We start from the raw sequence: 15,112 nt of genomic DNA, 5'->3' as shown, positions 1-15,112 counted from the left end.
TTTGAAGAGAATTATAAACCCCTATTTCCCGTATATTCTACAGAATTATCCCCAATTTCCCTCCCATGTTGACTCTCCTTTCCATTCCGATCTACTCACCGTCCGGCCACTATTTGACGAACCGAAACAACCATCGTGTTATAGTTTAACCATTTTTTTTGAAGAGAATTATAAACCCCTATTTCCCGTATATTCTACAGAATTATCCCCAATTTCCCTCCCATGTTGACTCTCCTTTCCATTCCGATCTACTCACCGTCCGGCCACTATTTGACGAACCGAAACAACCATCGTGTTCGTTGTCGACTGAAAAACAAAAGCCCTCAAGCCTCTTGTCGTGAATCGGCGTCGTTCGTCGTTAATTTCAATCGGAAGTATCGTCGGTTTTAACTCAATTTTCGTTAGTTTTCCGTTGATTCATGTCAATGCGACCATTCGTTTTCGACACCTCCTGCACCATCGTGTTCCTTGCATCGTTCCGAGTCCACCGATGTCCTCCGTATCTCTGTCGTCGCCAACGTGTGGAGGGGTGAGAAAGTCAAAATTTTTGATGTTTCGGAATCAAGCTCTCCACCGTTCAAAATTTTGAACCGAGCTTGGTAAGTGTCTCAAAATACCTTAAAATAATATTTAGAAATTTTTCAGGAATTTTTTGAACACCGTAATACTGTTCACGCGCCACCCCCTAAGAGTGGGCTTCTTCTGGCAGTAGAAGAAAAAAAGAAAATTGGTTTAACCGGTCCGACCCGACTCGACCCATTGACCAGTGTTGACCGTTGACCGGCGTTAACCACCGTTGACCAGAACTTTGACCGGCGTTGACCGACCCTTGAACGTCCATTGACTTTTTCCGGGTATACCTATCTTGATATTTTTTGACATTTTGAGTTCATTTTTTGGGTCCGTTTCACCAAATTTGAACCCGATAAGCTATTTTTCACTGATTTATCATTCGATTCGATCTGTTTTTCAGAATTAAGCCTTGTTTTTTATGAAATTTATATTGTTATGTATTTGAGGAATTATTGGAAGTTGAATTAAGGATCGTGGGCGTTCGAATGGAATTTAATGGTCGATCAGTATTGCATGAAAATTGAGGTAATACATTACTACCTCTTTATGCTTTATGGAACATGTTGATAATGGATAAATGAATTGATATATATATGATTGGTCTATTATGCCTTTTTTGGATGGATTCGAACCGTATACGGTTTAAGTGATAAATTATGAAATACCCTTATGTTGTATTATGACAAGAATTGTCCCTAGAATTTGAGATCTCTAAATTATAATTATTTTCGTTAAGAGTTAATACCGAAATTATTTGGTTAAGAAATTACGAAAATGCCCTTAAGAATTAAAATTGTCTGAGTTGACCCTGAATGAGAAAGTACCCTAAGATTTCATTCTTAACCCGATAAATTACGGATTTAATTATTAAGATCATGTCTTTGTACAGAAAATTTCTAATATTTTGTTTCTAAAGTTTGAGAAAGCTATTGACCTGAAAATCTCCGAGTTATGAGTAAATACCTGAAGAATGATTTATCGATGGTGTTCTTTTGTCAGAATTGTTTGAAAGGACTGAAGTAAATGATAAGATTAAATTAAATATAAAATCAGATAGAAGGAAAAGATTGAAATACCCTAGATATGTAAAATGACCAAAATACCCCTGTAATGGAAATGACTCAAGAATATCACCAAGCTCAGGAATAATTGGATATCCTCGAGCTCTGAAAAGAATAGAATAAAACTGAGCACCAGAATGACCAAATTACCCTTATGACCTAAACTAAGTATAGGTGTTGGATTAATTAAGGAATCTAAATAAACATGGATGTGGTACTGCTCTTAAAAGTTATGGATCACATATTAAGCCGAGCAACCAATGGTAGTGTTATATCAGTACCTGAACGACATAAATGTCACTTGAATACGTGTTCGTATTCTCAAGTTTGGCTCGATGATAATTTTGGAAGTGTTCAGCTCAGCTCAACTCTAGATCACATTCAGTACTAAGAATTTGATATTTGTTAGACAAATCAACCACGAAGACCAAATTTAATTGAACAGAAGTACAGTATGTATCCGAAATTCAGAAACGTCTGGATTACCCTAGAAAACCCCAAAGTAACTAGAATAGACTTGACTGCTAAATGAATTAAGCAACCTCAAGGATTGAGGATTAAGTAAGTGATTTGGATGAGTCTGGAAACGCTAATGAACATACATGATGTAATGTTTTTTTATGGGTTATGAACTACAAATCAAGCACGTAAGCATTTCATGATATCGTGAAAGCGTGAAAATGAAATAAAGAGCATTGGAATATCTATTAGTTTCCTAAAAATATATTCATGGATGATTCCGAAGATGATCTATGGATAAAAAATTTTGGTATTAAAAAATAAATACACTGGAATGATAATGAATTGGCTAGTCGACAAGTATTAGTTCTGGGAACTATTCATCTAAGAGTTGTTTGATAATCCGATCAATCGATATATATTGTAAATGTCCTGAACCTTTATTTCTTCCTTATCAGCTCAAATCATATTATGAGTAACTGATGATTCTGTCAGTTAATGAACTCTTCCAATAGTGACTCTAACTTCCACATTCTATCAATACACGAAAGATCCTTGTTTCTCTACCTGAAGATTATCCATATCTCTGAATAATATCTTTAAAAAAAACTAGTGTGTTCCCTAATCACATAAATATTTTATCTGATTTCCGACTTGAATTATGTTCTGATACATGACCTGATTCTGTTCTGATTTCTGATCTGGATTCTGTTCTGATATCTTATCTGAATTCTGTTTTGATTTCTGATATCTCCGTTTACTGACGGAGAAATGTTTTATATGGGGGTTTATTGTTGGAGGAAGTATATCTGTAGGCTTCTCGGTTGTGTGCTTAGGGCCTTACTGGTTGTGCGGGGTGTATGGTTCTGGGGAACCTACACAAACAGATTGTGAAAAGATGGGGGTAGTGTTCATGTTTTCAATATATATATATATATGTATATATATATATATATATATATTAAAAGATATGTATCTTTTTACTAGTTTTACGGGAACACACTAGATAACCTATTCTGATCTCTTGAACCCAATTATCCGAAATAATTTCCTTGAACTGCAAACTTACTATCTGTTACTACATGAGATATCAGTGGGACCTCAGCTCAGCCTAAAAATTTGTAGTTTGAACCAATTAGGAAATATATTTTATCTATATATGCACGTTCTTCAGCATCATTTGGTAGTTTTGTATTACTGAGCTTTCCAAAGCTCACTCTGTTGCTCACTTTTTCAGGTTAAAAGAATTGTACCAGTGCATCTATCGAAATCAGTAAAGGAGTTCTTCCGGCGTTGCTTGCAGAGTATGGTACATGTGATTAGGGGGCATGTAATTGTTTTATTTTTTATACGAGTTTGAAAATCTGTTTTATTTCTAAATACTAATAAATTTATTTTGTATTCATAATGATTTTATAAGTTTACATTTTTTAATAAAAGTTTTAATTTTCTGAGTTTTATAGTGGGTCGCTCTGGTGGCCCTAATATGACACCTCGGATCGGATCGGGTTACCCGTATCGGTCTGAGGGGGTTACAATGCATCAATTAAATTTTAATATAAGTTGAACATGTGAGAGTTGAGAGGAATTTGCTTGCAAAAGTTGCCATTTTGTAAACTTGAATGTTTGTAAAATTTGATTTATTTATGTCAATTATTTTTACTTAATTCGAGTCGTAATTAAATTTTAAGGTTCTTGTTATTGGATATTGCTATATGATATTAAATTTGGGTAATAAATAGAAAAAAAAATAACATTTGCAAAGCAGGTTTCGTTTGCGGCGTTTTAAGATAAATAGCGTTTTCAGTTAAAAACGCCACTAAATTACCTACTTATTGCTGAACCTATTGCGATGTTTATAAGGAAAACACCGTTAAATGTATGAACCTATTGCGGCGTTTGTAAAAAAAACGCTACTAAATGTTTGAGCCGCACTGATTCATTTTTTATTTACAAATGCCGCCAATGTTTGCGGCGTTAGCTTTAATGGTGTTTCTTGCTGCGCTTTTTTATATGCCAGGAAGTTTTTTTACGCCTAAAAACGTTGTTATAACCCCATTCTGATGTAGTGATATTAGTCCCCATTCTATGAATGAATGTTGTTAATTATTGTATGCTTACATGAATACTTAATTACTTGTATGATCGATATAAATTATAATCTGAAAAGTTTAAATTAATCTACTTTTCACTTTGATTTTTAAATGTTATGTCTCCTGTCCGTGTAATTATCAAACCAGACGAAAGTATTACAATTAAAATCATGTGAACATTCGATTAAATAATATTTAATTAATTTTAAATCTATATATCATATAAAAACTAAATCTATTTTAAAACAAAAATAAATTCCACAACGTCATTCACATCTAAAGGATGTCATCAAGTTTTTTTATGCAAAGATATCATCAATTTTAAACTAATTCTTATAAGATAACGATATGCATAATGATCGTTAATAAAATAGACATCAATGTTTTATATGAAAAATCCTTTCGAGATAAACCACACACAGTGGAGGAGAAAATTCACTAATATTAAGAGAGGAAGAATACAAGAGAAATCATTATGGACAACCTAATATCTAACCCTAACCTTTTAAATTTATAGAGAGAAACACTTTATTATAAATTAAACTAAATAAAGTAAAAAATCTTCTTTATAAAAAGCTACTTTAATGAAGTTCTCTACTTTTAATCAAATCATGTTTATTATTTTCCTAATTAAATTGTGTCATTTTGAATTCGAGTAAAACTTTAACAAATCTCCACCTTGACAAATTCTGAAAGCATGAAGGATTCGAGACAAAATACTCAAATTCGATGAGGCACTCAAACTCAACAAAAGCAATTATTCACTTCAACGAACAAGTTCTTCACCTTGAGAACATATTTTTTTCTTCTTCCACGAAACCCCTTAGAATGGTATTCTTCAATAATAATTGTCAATTGATTTCAAAATTTATCGAAACTTAGATTTAGTCTTCACATCGATAAGGAAATCATAAGTGCTAACTAAATTGTGTTACTTTGAATTCGAGTCAAACTTTAACAAATCTCCACCTTGACACGAATTCTGAAAGTAACCTAAATTCGATGAGGCACTCAAACTTAACAAAATATTCTGCACTTCAACGAACAAGTTCTCAACCTTGAGACATATTCTCCGCTTCTTGCTCGAAACCCTTAGAAGGGTATCTTCAACAATGATACCAATTGAATCCAAAGTTTACCAAAACTTGGATTTAGTCTTCACATCTGTAAGGAAATCATAAGTACTAACTTGCTTCACTACTTGTTCACTACAAGTAATATCATGTATAACACTATCTTGGTCAATGGCAATTCAATCTTTTTGTGTTGCTCACAGAACTAAATTTTCTTCTTCTCAAATCTGTTAGAACTGAACTCTCTTTTCTTCTCAAATCCGTTATATTCACAGAATAGAACACTTTTTTGCCCAAACCGTTATGCCCAAGGTTGTTTGTTCAACACAAAATTTTCCTTTGCCACGAAGAAAAAATTATAGTTCATCTTCTATAATGTTGAACTCTGTAAATATAAAGGTTGACAGTCTTTCTCTATCTTTCATCATATAAGAGAGCTCTTGCAAATTTATGTACCTTTACCTTCCACAATTTGAATATTATGTTATGATCCAACGACGATATGCATACCATGATTTACGTGGAAAACCCTTGTGGAAAAAACCACGAGCAAAAGAGAAGAAAATTATCAATATTGAGAGAAGAAAATTCATCAATGTCAAGAGAAGAAAAATACAAGAGAAGTCTTCATGCACAATCCAATCTCTAACCCTAACCTTTAATATCTATAATTGATTACAAAGAAATTAAATAAAATAAAATTTATTTTTATAGAAAATTACTTTAATAAAATTTCTACTTTAATTAAATATAATTGTTACAGAACTACTTTTAATCAAACCAAATTATTACTTTCCTAATTAAATTATGTAATATTAAATTTGAGTAAACTTTAAAACTAATAATAACATACACAGAAGGGATTATACTATAAATTAAAATAAAAAGATTAAATCTAATTTTTTAAAACAAATATTAAAAGCATATATTGAATGAGCTACCATGGATACTCATTTCCCTAAGAGGGGTGTTCAAATTTTCGAACTAATTTGGTTAACCGACCGAACCGAATTAGTTCGGCTAATTCGGTCGGCCACCGAATTAGTTAGGTCGGTTAACGATTAAGAAAATTTTTAGAATTCGATTAACGGTTAATTCGGTTCGAAATAGATTAATTAATCGAATTAACCCTTAAATATTTATTAATATTTTTTTCACCCCATAATATGCTGTCCCCCACTTCTTTTAATTGCTCCTCGGTTATCAATTTTTTTATCTTGATTTGTGTAAGGTGTGGGCACGTTCCTAGCTATGTTCATTTTCCCATGAGAAAAAGGACGTGTGGTTGAATGAAATACTCACGTGCATGCTATGTTTTACACTAAAAAGTAAAGCTCTATTGAGAGATAGTGAGAGAGGGTTTGGGGTTTAAAGTTTCCGGCTTTCTTCCCCAGGTGGAGGCGTGGAGCATGACTCTGCATTACCAAAAGTGTAGTATAGTGGAGATCGGTTATCAAAAAATTTTATATTCCACTATTTTTTAATTAAAAAATTTTAAATTCTAAAATTTTAAAACATTTCGGTTAATTCAAAAATTAACAGAATTTTATTCGATTCGGTTAATACTTTCATAAAAAAATCAATTCGATTAACGATTAAAGAAAAAAAATTAATTAAAGGTATTTTAATTCGGTTCGGTTCCATTCGGTTTTAACGAATGAACACCCCTAGAATATATAGAATATCCATTATGCGTGTTCGACAGACTCCTTCGCCAAATCATATGTTCCATATTAATCAAAATCCGAAACGCCATTGTTTTCATCCTTTAGCAGCTAGCTGATGCAGTGCCACATCATGTCCTCTTCGCTCTCAATAAATCTTTATCTCTCTACTCTCCCTTTCTTTGCATACTCTTCAAATTCAAGCAATTCTTCTTCTTGTAATTTATACTTCCCAATTCTGTTAAAGTTTTACCTTTTTCAACAATACCCATTAGCCTGTGTAGTCGAAAAAGACGTTTTTCTGAGTTTCCAAGGTTGAAGAGTGAGAGGAAAAAGAGGTTCAGTGTTGTCAGAGCAAGTGAAACGACTGTTACAGAGCTGAGTGAAGAAGATGGGGAGCAAGAGGAAATTCCTCCTTCGATTGATTCTGAGAACAGTTCAAAACCTCGTCGTATTGCTCTCTTTGTTGAGCCCTCTCCTTTCTCGTGAGTCACTCTCCCTTTGCTTTTTACGTTTCATTCTTATGCTTGATTCATCTTCTTATTGTACTTTGAATGTTAGTTGATGTGCTTAGTAATTGAAAACTACATTTCATGTTGTTTTTCTGTCAATTATGTGGAAGTTTGGGTCTTTTCGTATAGTTTAAGGGTCAATGTGTTACAACTATTCTGTTTAATATAAAAATTGGCACTGAGAACTAATGCATTTGTTTCCGTTTTGCAGATATATCAGGGTAAAAACAGGTTCCAGAATTTCAAAATTTAAGGGAAATGGGAGATGAGGTATACTCACTGCATTCAGCTTTGCAGCTATGATCATTTATTTGTAGCTAATGTGTTTATGGCAGTGCTTTTGAATCATATTCCATGGAAGCTTAGTCTAAGTCCCGTTTGCATCTTAAGAAGCATGAGCACTTGAGTTGGCGTCGTATTGCTTAGGAGATTATTTCTTTTTCTTTTTATTTGATTCATGTCATTTTGTAGTTGACAGAACTTAGAGGAATAATGGTCAAGCGACTAACGAGGCTGTACAAATACTGGTTTAGCTTAAGTTCATTCTCAGTAAAAGTTCACAGCCAAACCAGCTAAATTTTTCAATGATGAACTAAATGTAAGGTTATTGATCCTAATAGGTAATGGTTGTAACGACACACGAAGGGGTCCCACAGGAGTTCTATGGAGCAAAGCTGATTGGATCAAGAAGGTTGGTATACTCCATGAAATTCAAGCTAAAGGTTGCACTATGCTTCCACATTATTTCCATTTTGTTCTTACCTGTGCTTTTCTTTGCTTGATGTTGTGCTTTCCAAGGCTAAATATCTAGAAATGGAAATAGAACTTTATTTAGGAAAAAACAAAATACTAGTTGCTTAACCTTTGATCACATTCTAAAATGTTTACAAGCCAGAGGTGCAACCCTGCAAAAGTTACTATTTACGAAGCATTCTTAAGCAGATTTGATTTTGAACTTCAGAAAGGGGTTGGTAAACAGTGTTATCAATCGCATAAAGTGTAAGAAATGTTTGAGATGAGTATTTACAATTGATTTAGTATTTGTGTCTTTGTCCCTGAGTATTCAAATAGCCTGGTTCGTGAAAGATGTTAAGCACTGTTCTTTTGTGAAGATTTATGAATGCACAACATCCTCACATTATCAAGAATAAATCTCTATAACTGTCGGTTAATCTTAGTTTACTTCATCCTTAAATTTCAATCTTGTTCTGGTCGTATTATATTTTGTTTTGAAGTTACCATCTGTGTCAAACAGTTCGACATAACTGTATGTTTTTTCGGTTACATTAGTTTATTCTTTGAACATTCTTTCTTATATTTGTTCTTTAATATATTTTTATTCTCTTTTCTCATTGCAGTTTCCCCTTTCCTTGGTACCAGAAAGTGCCCCTTTCCTTGGCACTCAGTCCAAGAATAATTTCAGAAGTCGCACGGTTTAAGCCTGATATAATACACGCCTCTTCACCTGGGATAATGGTGCACTTCTAATTGCTGCTTTACGAGATCTTGATAGATTATTGTGATTTCGTTCAATTGAAAAGGTAATAGGAGTGGTAGGAGGCATTCCTGATTTCTATGGACTGCATTGCAGGTTTTCGGTGCTCTCTTTATTGCAAAACTACTATGCGTACCCATAGTGATGTCTTACCACACCCATGTTCCAGTGTGAGTTTCATTCTTCTTTGATTCACATGATAAATCCGTCATCCTATCTCTTAAAAATATAACCAGAAAATCATTTGATACTTCTCAAAAGTTGTATTATTTGAGGTACTAAAATCTGATGAACTGTTATATGAAACCCAATCCCAAGTCTAACTTCTCATTCGTTCTACAGGTATATCCCAAGATATACTTTTAGTTGGCTGGTGAAACCTATGTGGTTGATATTAAGTATGTAATACCTTTTTTTAACCCTCCTTTTAAGCTAGTATTCATGCCAATCTCGGAGTAATAGACACTTATTTTGCTCTCTTTTATCAGAATTTCTTCATAGAGCAGCAGATCTTACACTGTTTCCATCAGTTGCAATTGCAAGGGATCCAAGCAGCTAGGGTAACTGCTGGTAAACATAACATCCTATATTGAACTAGCCTTTACATTTTAACTTAGTTGTTAGTACGATGTCAAGCCATGTAAACACCTTGATTTATTTCCTCTCTCCGTTGCTTAACCCGGTGTGATAAAAGCATCCTTTACTTCATTTTTTCTCTTATTTCCTTCTACGGATGCTGACCTGTAATGATTTGCAGATAGCTCAAGGCTAAACTAACCTTTTAATTTATCAATACTTTCAGATAATAAGATTCGTCTTTGGAACAAGGGTGTGGATTCTGAAAGCTTCCACCCTCGATATCGTTCTCATGAAATGCGTTTAAGATTGAGGTGCTCCACATTTGCTTTATTTTGTTCCTCTCCTAAATTACAATAGAGTATTTAAATGCAGTATATTTTTTGCTTTATACAGCAATGGTGAACCAGAGAGACCACTCGTAATTCATGTTGGTCGTCTTGGAGTTGAGAAGAGTTTGGATTTCCTCAAAAGGTAGCATTTGTGAGTTGCATGAAAATTTGTTGCTAATATATTCCTTGTTAATTTCTTTAAAAAATAACGTCATAGCTGAAAATGGAAAACCTAACAGAGTTATGTCAAAATTCCATTCATATACTCTTTCGGTTTATGAAATTTTCAAAATTTAACATTGGGAATATGATTTTTCAGTGTATGGATAGACTTCCTGAAGCTAGAATTGCATTTATTGGGGACGGACCATACAGGTAATCCTTGTGATGTTCATGAACTTAACCTACTCTCGATGACCAAATACCCATATCTTGTATTAGATTAGCCCAATCAAATATCGTACTCTTTCACCGAGAATGCCCTTATTGGATCAGCGAATGCTTTGTTATGATCTAAAAATTTCAGGGATACTACGCTCTCCCTAAAACAATATTTAATATCATTGCAGGGAAGAGCTAGAGAGACTGTTTTCAGGGATGCCTGCAGTTTTTACTGGAATGTTACAAGGTGAAGAGCTTTCTCGAGCATATGCAAGTGGGGATGTATTTGTGATGCCTTAGGAATCCGAGACACTCGGACTTGTTGTTTTGGAGGCAATGTCTTCAGGAGTCCCTGTGGTGGGTGCTCGTGCCGGGGGGATACCAGATATAATTCCGGCGGATCAGGAGGGAAAAACCGGCTTTCTCTTCAATCCCAGAGATCTTGATGACTGCTTGAGCAAACTGGAACCCCTGTTACAAAATCAGGAGCTCAGAGAAACCATAGGCAAAGCTGCACGGAAAGAAATGGAGAAGTACGATTGGAGAGCAGCCAATAAGAAGATACGAAATGAACAGTACAATGCCGCCATTTGGTTTTGGCAGAAGAAGAGAAAGCACTTACTTAGACCTCGACAATGGCTGGCAAAACGACTTTTCCCATCTCCGGAGATCAACTATAGGTGATTTAGTTGGTAGAAATAAAGGAAATTGCAAGTTTATAGGGATTGTCAACTTCTTATAGGTTTTCAAAGAGGCTCTTGTATGGTATTTATGATCGATTCTTTTGCAGCAACGTTTATTTGTTGTATATCATGGACGTCAAATGCTTGGGATGCAAATTTGCTGTTAGAAATAGCCAGGATGAACTGAGGGTGTATTGTTGTGCGATCGCATCTCTTGAAAATTTTAAATTCTTTTATAATTTAGATATTTTTTTATATTTTCTATTGATGATCTAATTTCGTATCACATAACTTTATAATATAAGTTTCTAGGTTTACACCTTAAGATTAAATCATGCGGAATATATATAATATATGGGGTAAATGGACATTTTTTTGCTCAAATGTGGCAAGTGGATCCAAGCTTGAAAATGTGTTTATTGAGCCTTGAGACTTAAAGAGTAATTAGGGCTCAATAGCCTTAACAAATAGCAATTGAAGCTTCTTCTGCCTAGTTTCATGGCTTCATACCCTCCAAAATTTGGTCCATTTGCATTGGCTATGATGTAAAACATGTCTTAATTGCAACAGATTTTCATTGTTTTGTTAAACTTGGAGACCTAAATCATTTCGGTATCTTATATTTTGAAGAATTTTCTAAAAACAACGAGCCTCGTCCCAATATTGGTACCTAGAATTTGGTATCAATCTATCTTGAACCACAAGTCTTTAATTCTTGACCACCAAGTTTTCCGTGTTTAAGTTTAACATGTTTGATTTAATCTATATTAATGCATGCCATTCATTAACTAACAAAGATTTAGCGGTGATTTATTAATGAGTTGTGCTCTAAGTTGTGACATCACATATCCTTCAGTCATTGCGTCCGATTATATGGAACAATACACACTGTATAGAGATATTTTTGGTTTGTGTTTTAATCAAGTTATTTCAATTTTATAAATTAAACCCTAATTTTTAAATAACGCAATTAAAGTAGGGTTTTAAACCTACAATAGATTTGAAATTTGTATTTGTAACAGGTGTTTTTAATTACAAAATGAATCTAGAAATTTGGCTATTTAGTATATCTTCTAAAATTAATCTTAGTTTTTCAATTTAATCCCTAAAATGCTTTTTTTTTTGTTGCCCTCCAAGTTCCAAGGTTTAGCCCTGACTAATTTGGACCGATGGTGGGTGAGTCTCCCAGTGGAGATTTTCTACATACACAATGACTCGAACCTGAGACATTGCTTAAACGATATCAAATTGCTTACCACTTAAATCGACTCTGATGGTCCTAAAATGCTTATTTTTAAATTTAAAGAGTTTTATAAATTCGTTTAAGCTGATTTTTTTGAGTGATTTGAAATGAAAGTGTAGTGTAATATTTTAGTTTTTAAGTGTTTTAAATAGTTTTGGTGTGAAATAACTAAAATATCTTGTATGTACCATCTAATTGATTTATTAGATTAATCATGTCTATATTAATGATTTTATGTATGTTTGAGTGTGATTAACCTACATGAAGTTGATTCATGCTATCGTTTATATTGTACGTATTAAAGGGAAAAAAAACTAAGACGTGTTGTATCTTTAGATGAATGAAGTCATTTTTATAATTAATCTAACACTTGACATTCAAGTCAAACTGTCTCGGATGGATTTGAGATACCACACCCAAATCCTTCAAAATTATTCATAAATTCAATTTAAACTCTAAAATTTCTCACCTTACAAATTCCAAAATTCAAACATGATCTATTCTTAATATGAAGAATAAGATTTTGTTCCCTTAACATTTGGTCGATGTTACACAATTTTCAAACATCCAAGTCATTTTAAACGACCAAACAAGATTTTTCTTCATGTCCAAGTAACGTTTAAGTTAAACTAGTCACCTCAAGATTTCAAGTTGCTGGTACAATCATATATCGGTTTCATCATACATGTCCTAGACAAAGGTACAGGAATCTGTATGAAGACAACTTGGAGAACGCCATGACTTTCAGTTCGCCAGTCTTCTCCCACTAAATTGCTTCTGATTGATGGTTGAAACTTGAAGTCCATTGATGTAATTATAAGCTCAGGATTCAACAGCTTGTTCTTTTTTGCAGAAATGAAGGTTAAAAAGGACGTGAAGATGACAGGTTATATATATATATATATATATATATATATATATATATATATATATATATATATATATGTGTGTGTGTGTGTTTGAATGAACTGCTAATAAAGTGAGCAAGGTGCATTTCCTATACAACTTGCAGAAAAAAAGTGATCCTTTTAAAAAGGAAAGTGGACTGTTTTGTCATTAAAAATAAAGAAAATTAAAAACTTGTATTTTGCATATTGCTTCATGTTGCCCTTAAATAGTTTTGTCTAGTGGGTGGGACCGAAAATTATATGTGCATTGTGCAACTAGTCTTCATGTAAATAAGCTTCTTTTTACAATGATCCAGAATTCCAATGATAACCTCAAACACCACCAAATGATCTTTGATAAATATGGGTTAAATCTGCATCCTCAAGATATGCACATGTGGCATGGACCAAGGTAGCCGACATTAGGCTTGATCTTCATCTCGTTAATTGATGATTACTTTCGGAACTCTACACACTTCATCACCGAATTCACCAATGTTGCATCGGGAAAGGAGTGTTGTATAATCCGAATTGAGATCATGAAAGATTTCCTCTTAGCAAACTCTGTTCTTCCAGCTTGTGTCCATGTGAAGAAATCACAGACGGGGGAGAGGAAGGCATTCATCTGGTCGAAAACTATAGCTGCTCCTTCATTTTGTTACTTCCATTCGAAATCAAAGACCTCTTCAGTAACTCCAGCCACTTTCGGTTTCCCTTGTGGCTGCATGGTTGTGGAAGAATCATTCGAAGACAAAGGCTTGCCATGATCCAGTGAAGAAGTTGTCGTATCGGGGACGTTAACTGTTGTGATATCATGGATACTTGACCTTCTCTTATCTTTCCCTCCAGTCAGCTGCCTGATGAAGTACTTTTGAGCATGGCTCGCCACCTGTGTCGGGGTTCTAGTCATCACGAAATTGCGCGAAATGTTTCTCCAATCCCCTTTACCATACTTTTTAAGCCCCATTAAAAATTGCCTGTCATTAATAACCAAATAGACATCAGCTGCTATAGGATGCTAGCTAAAACAAATTCCAACATTCATAACAATTTCAAGGATGAATCAAGAGAGCACATACATACCATAAGTTCCAGATTATTTCGCTTTAAAACAGAATCGACTACATTCACAGTGGTTTCAAGTATCCAAATTATCAATCTTCAACAAAAAGCAAACTCCGAGTTCAACTCTACAGATTCTACACTTGATATCCTAAAGACTAGTTCATCCAATCATAGTTAAATGACAACGAAAATTATCAAAGACTTAACTTAACTCTACAAATTCTACATGATAAAACCAACCATAGCTTGATTTATCCTATCACGGTTGAATAACATCCAAATTTATCAAAAGACAACAATCACCTGTGTTCTTCTTCAGTCCATGGCACTCCTTTCTTCCTTTCTTGATCAGAAGGTCCTCTTTTTCCACCTGGAGTGCAATAGTTTCTGAATCCATCAAAGGCTTGACTAACATCAACCCACTCCAATGTAAAAGAATCAGCGCTATATCCAGGGATTGGTATAAGCCCGGCCTCGATATCACTAACATCTTCTTCCAATTCTCTGTAATGTTTGATCACATCTCCTACTGTTTTACCAGGAATCATGGCTGCCACCTTCAACCATCTATCAGGAGTGTCTTTGTCATATAAAGCCAAAGCATTTTCAAAACACTTGTTCTCATAGGGAGTCCATCTTGTACCTTTGCTCTCTTGAAAAAGCCAATTGGATGTCTGGTAATAAGAGGCTGGGGAGAGGATTTCAAGTCCCCTACTCATAGCTGCCAAAAATGAAGAAAATAGAAGACTTTGCTTTTTCTCCTTTGAGTGAAATGCTCAAAGAAAGAGAGAATCCAATACAGAAATATGCCAAGGAAACATTAATGGAATCTGAGTACCCTTTTTCACATAATAGAGGAATCTGAAAAAGAAACCAACTTCCAAAAGCAAGGAAAGTTAGAAGAAAATTTAGTAGATCTTTGATGTATGAATGGAAAAACCCTAGACAGCCATAAAAGATCCAAACTCATACACAATAACTATAAATACAAAGACGATAAATTTAAAAAACTGAA

At 34.0% G+C, this 15,112-nt stretch overlaps 1 protein-coding gene and 1 pseudogene across 1 annotated transcript; one reads left to right on the top strand and one right to left on the bottom strand.

The window, feature by feature from the left end:
* Window positions 1–7,007: 7,007 nt before the first annotated feature.
* Window positions 7,008–10,903, top strand: LOC120215453 (annotated as a pseudogene).
* Window positions 10,904–13,259: 2,356 nt separating this feature from the next.
* On the bottom strand, window positions 13,260–14,959 carry LOC120215455 (transcription factor DIVARICATA-like). Its single transcript, XM_039213143.1, has 2 exons — window positions 14,401–14,959; window positions 13,260–14,009 (listed from the first exon to the last, which is right to left on the bottom strand). The coding sequence occupies exons 1-2, from the start codon at window positions 14,814–14,816 to the stop codon at window positions 13,691–13,693; spliced, it is 735 nt and encodes a 244-aa protein (XP_039069074.1). The 5' UTR covers window positions 14,817–14,959; the 3' UTR covers window positions 13,260–13,690.
* Window positions 14,960–15,112: the final 153 nt, after the last annotated feature.

The sequence above is a fragment of the Hibiscus syriacus genome, unplaced genomic scaffold (assembly GCF_006381635.1).
Source record: "Hibiscus syriacus cultivar Baekdansim isolate YM2019G1 unplaced genomic scaffold, ASM638163v2 tig00110120_pilon, whole genome shotgun sequence".
Taxonomy (NCBI): Eukaryota; Viridiplantae; Streptophyta; class Magnoliopsida; order Malvales; family Malvaceae; genus Hibiscus; species Hibiscus syriacus.
This window is presented reverse-complemented; position numbering and strand designations above follow the sequence as displayed.

Bases quoted from the DNA above. Each gene is read 5' to 3' on its own strand.
- LOC120215455 (XM_039213143.1), bottom strand. From the start codon at position 14,816: ATGAGTAGGGGACTTGAAATCCTCTCCCCAGCCTCTTATTACCAGACA. The intron at 14,010-14,400 runs GTGATTGTTGTC...TATTAATGACAG, and splicing joins TGGACTGAAGAAGAACACAG to GCAATTTTTAATGGGGCTTA.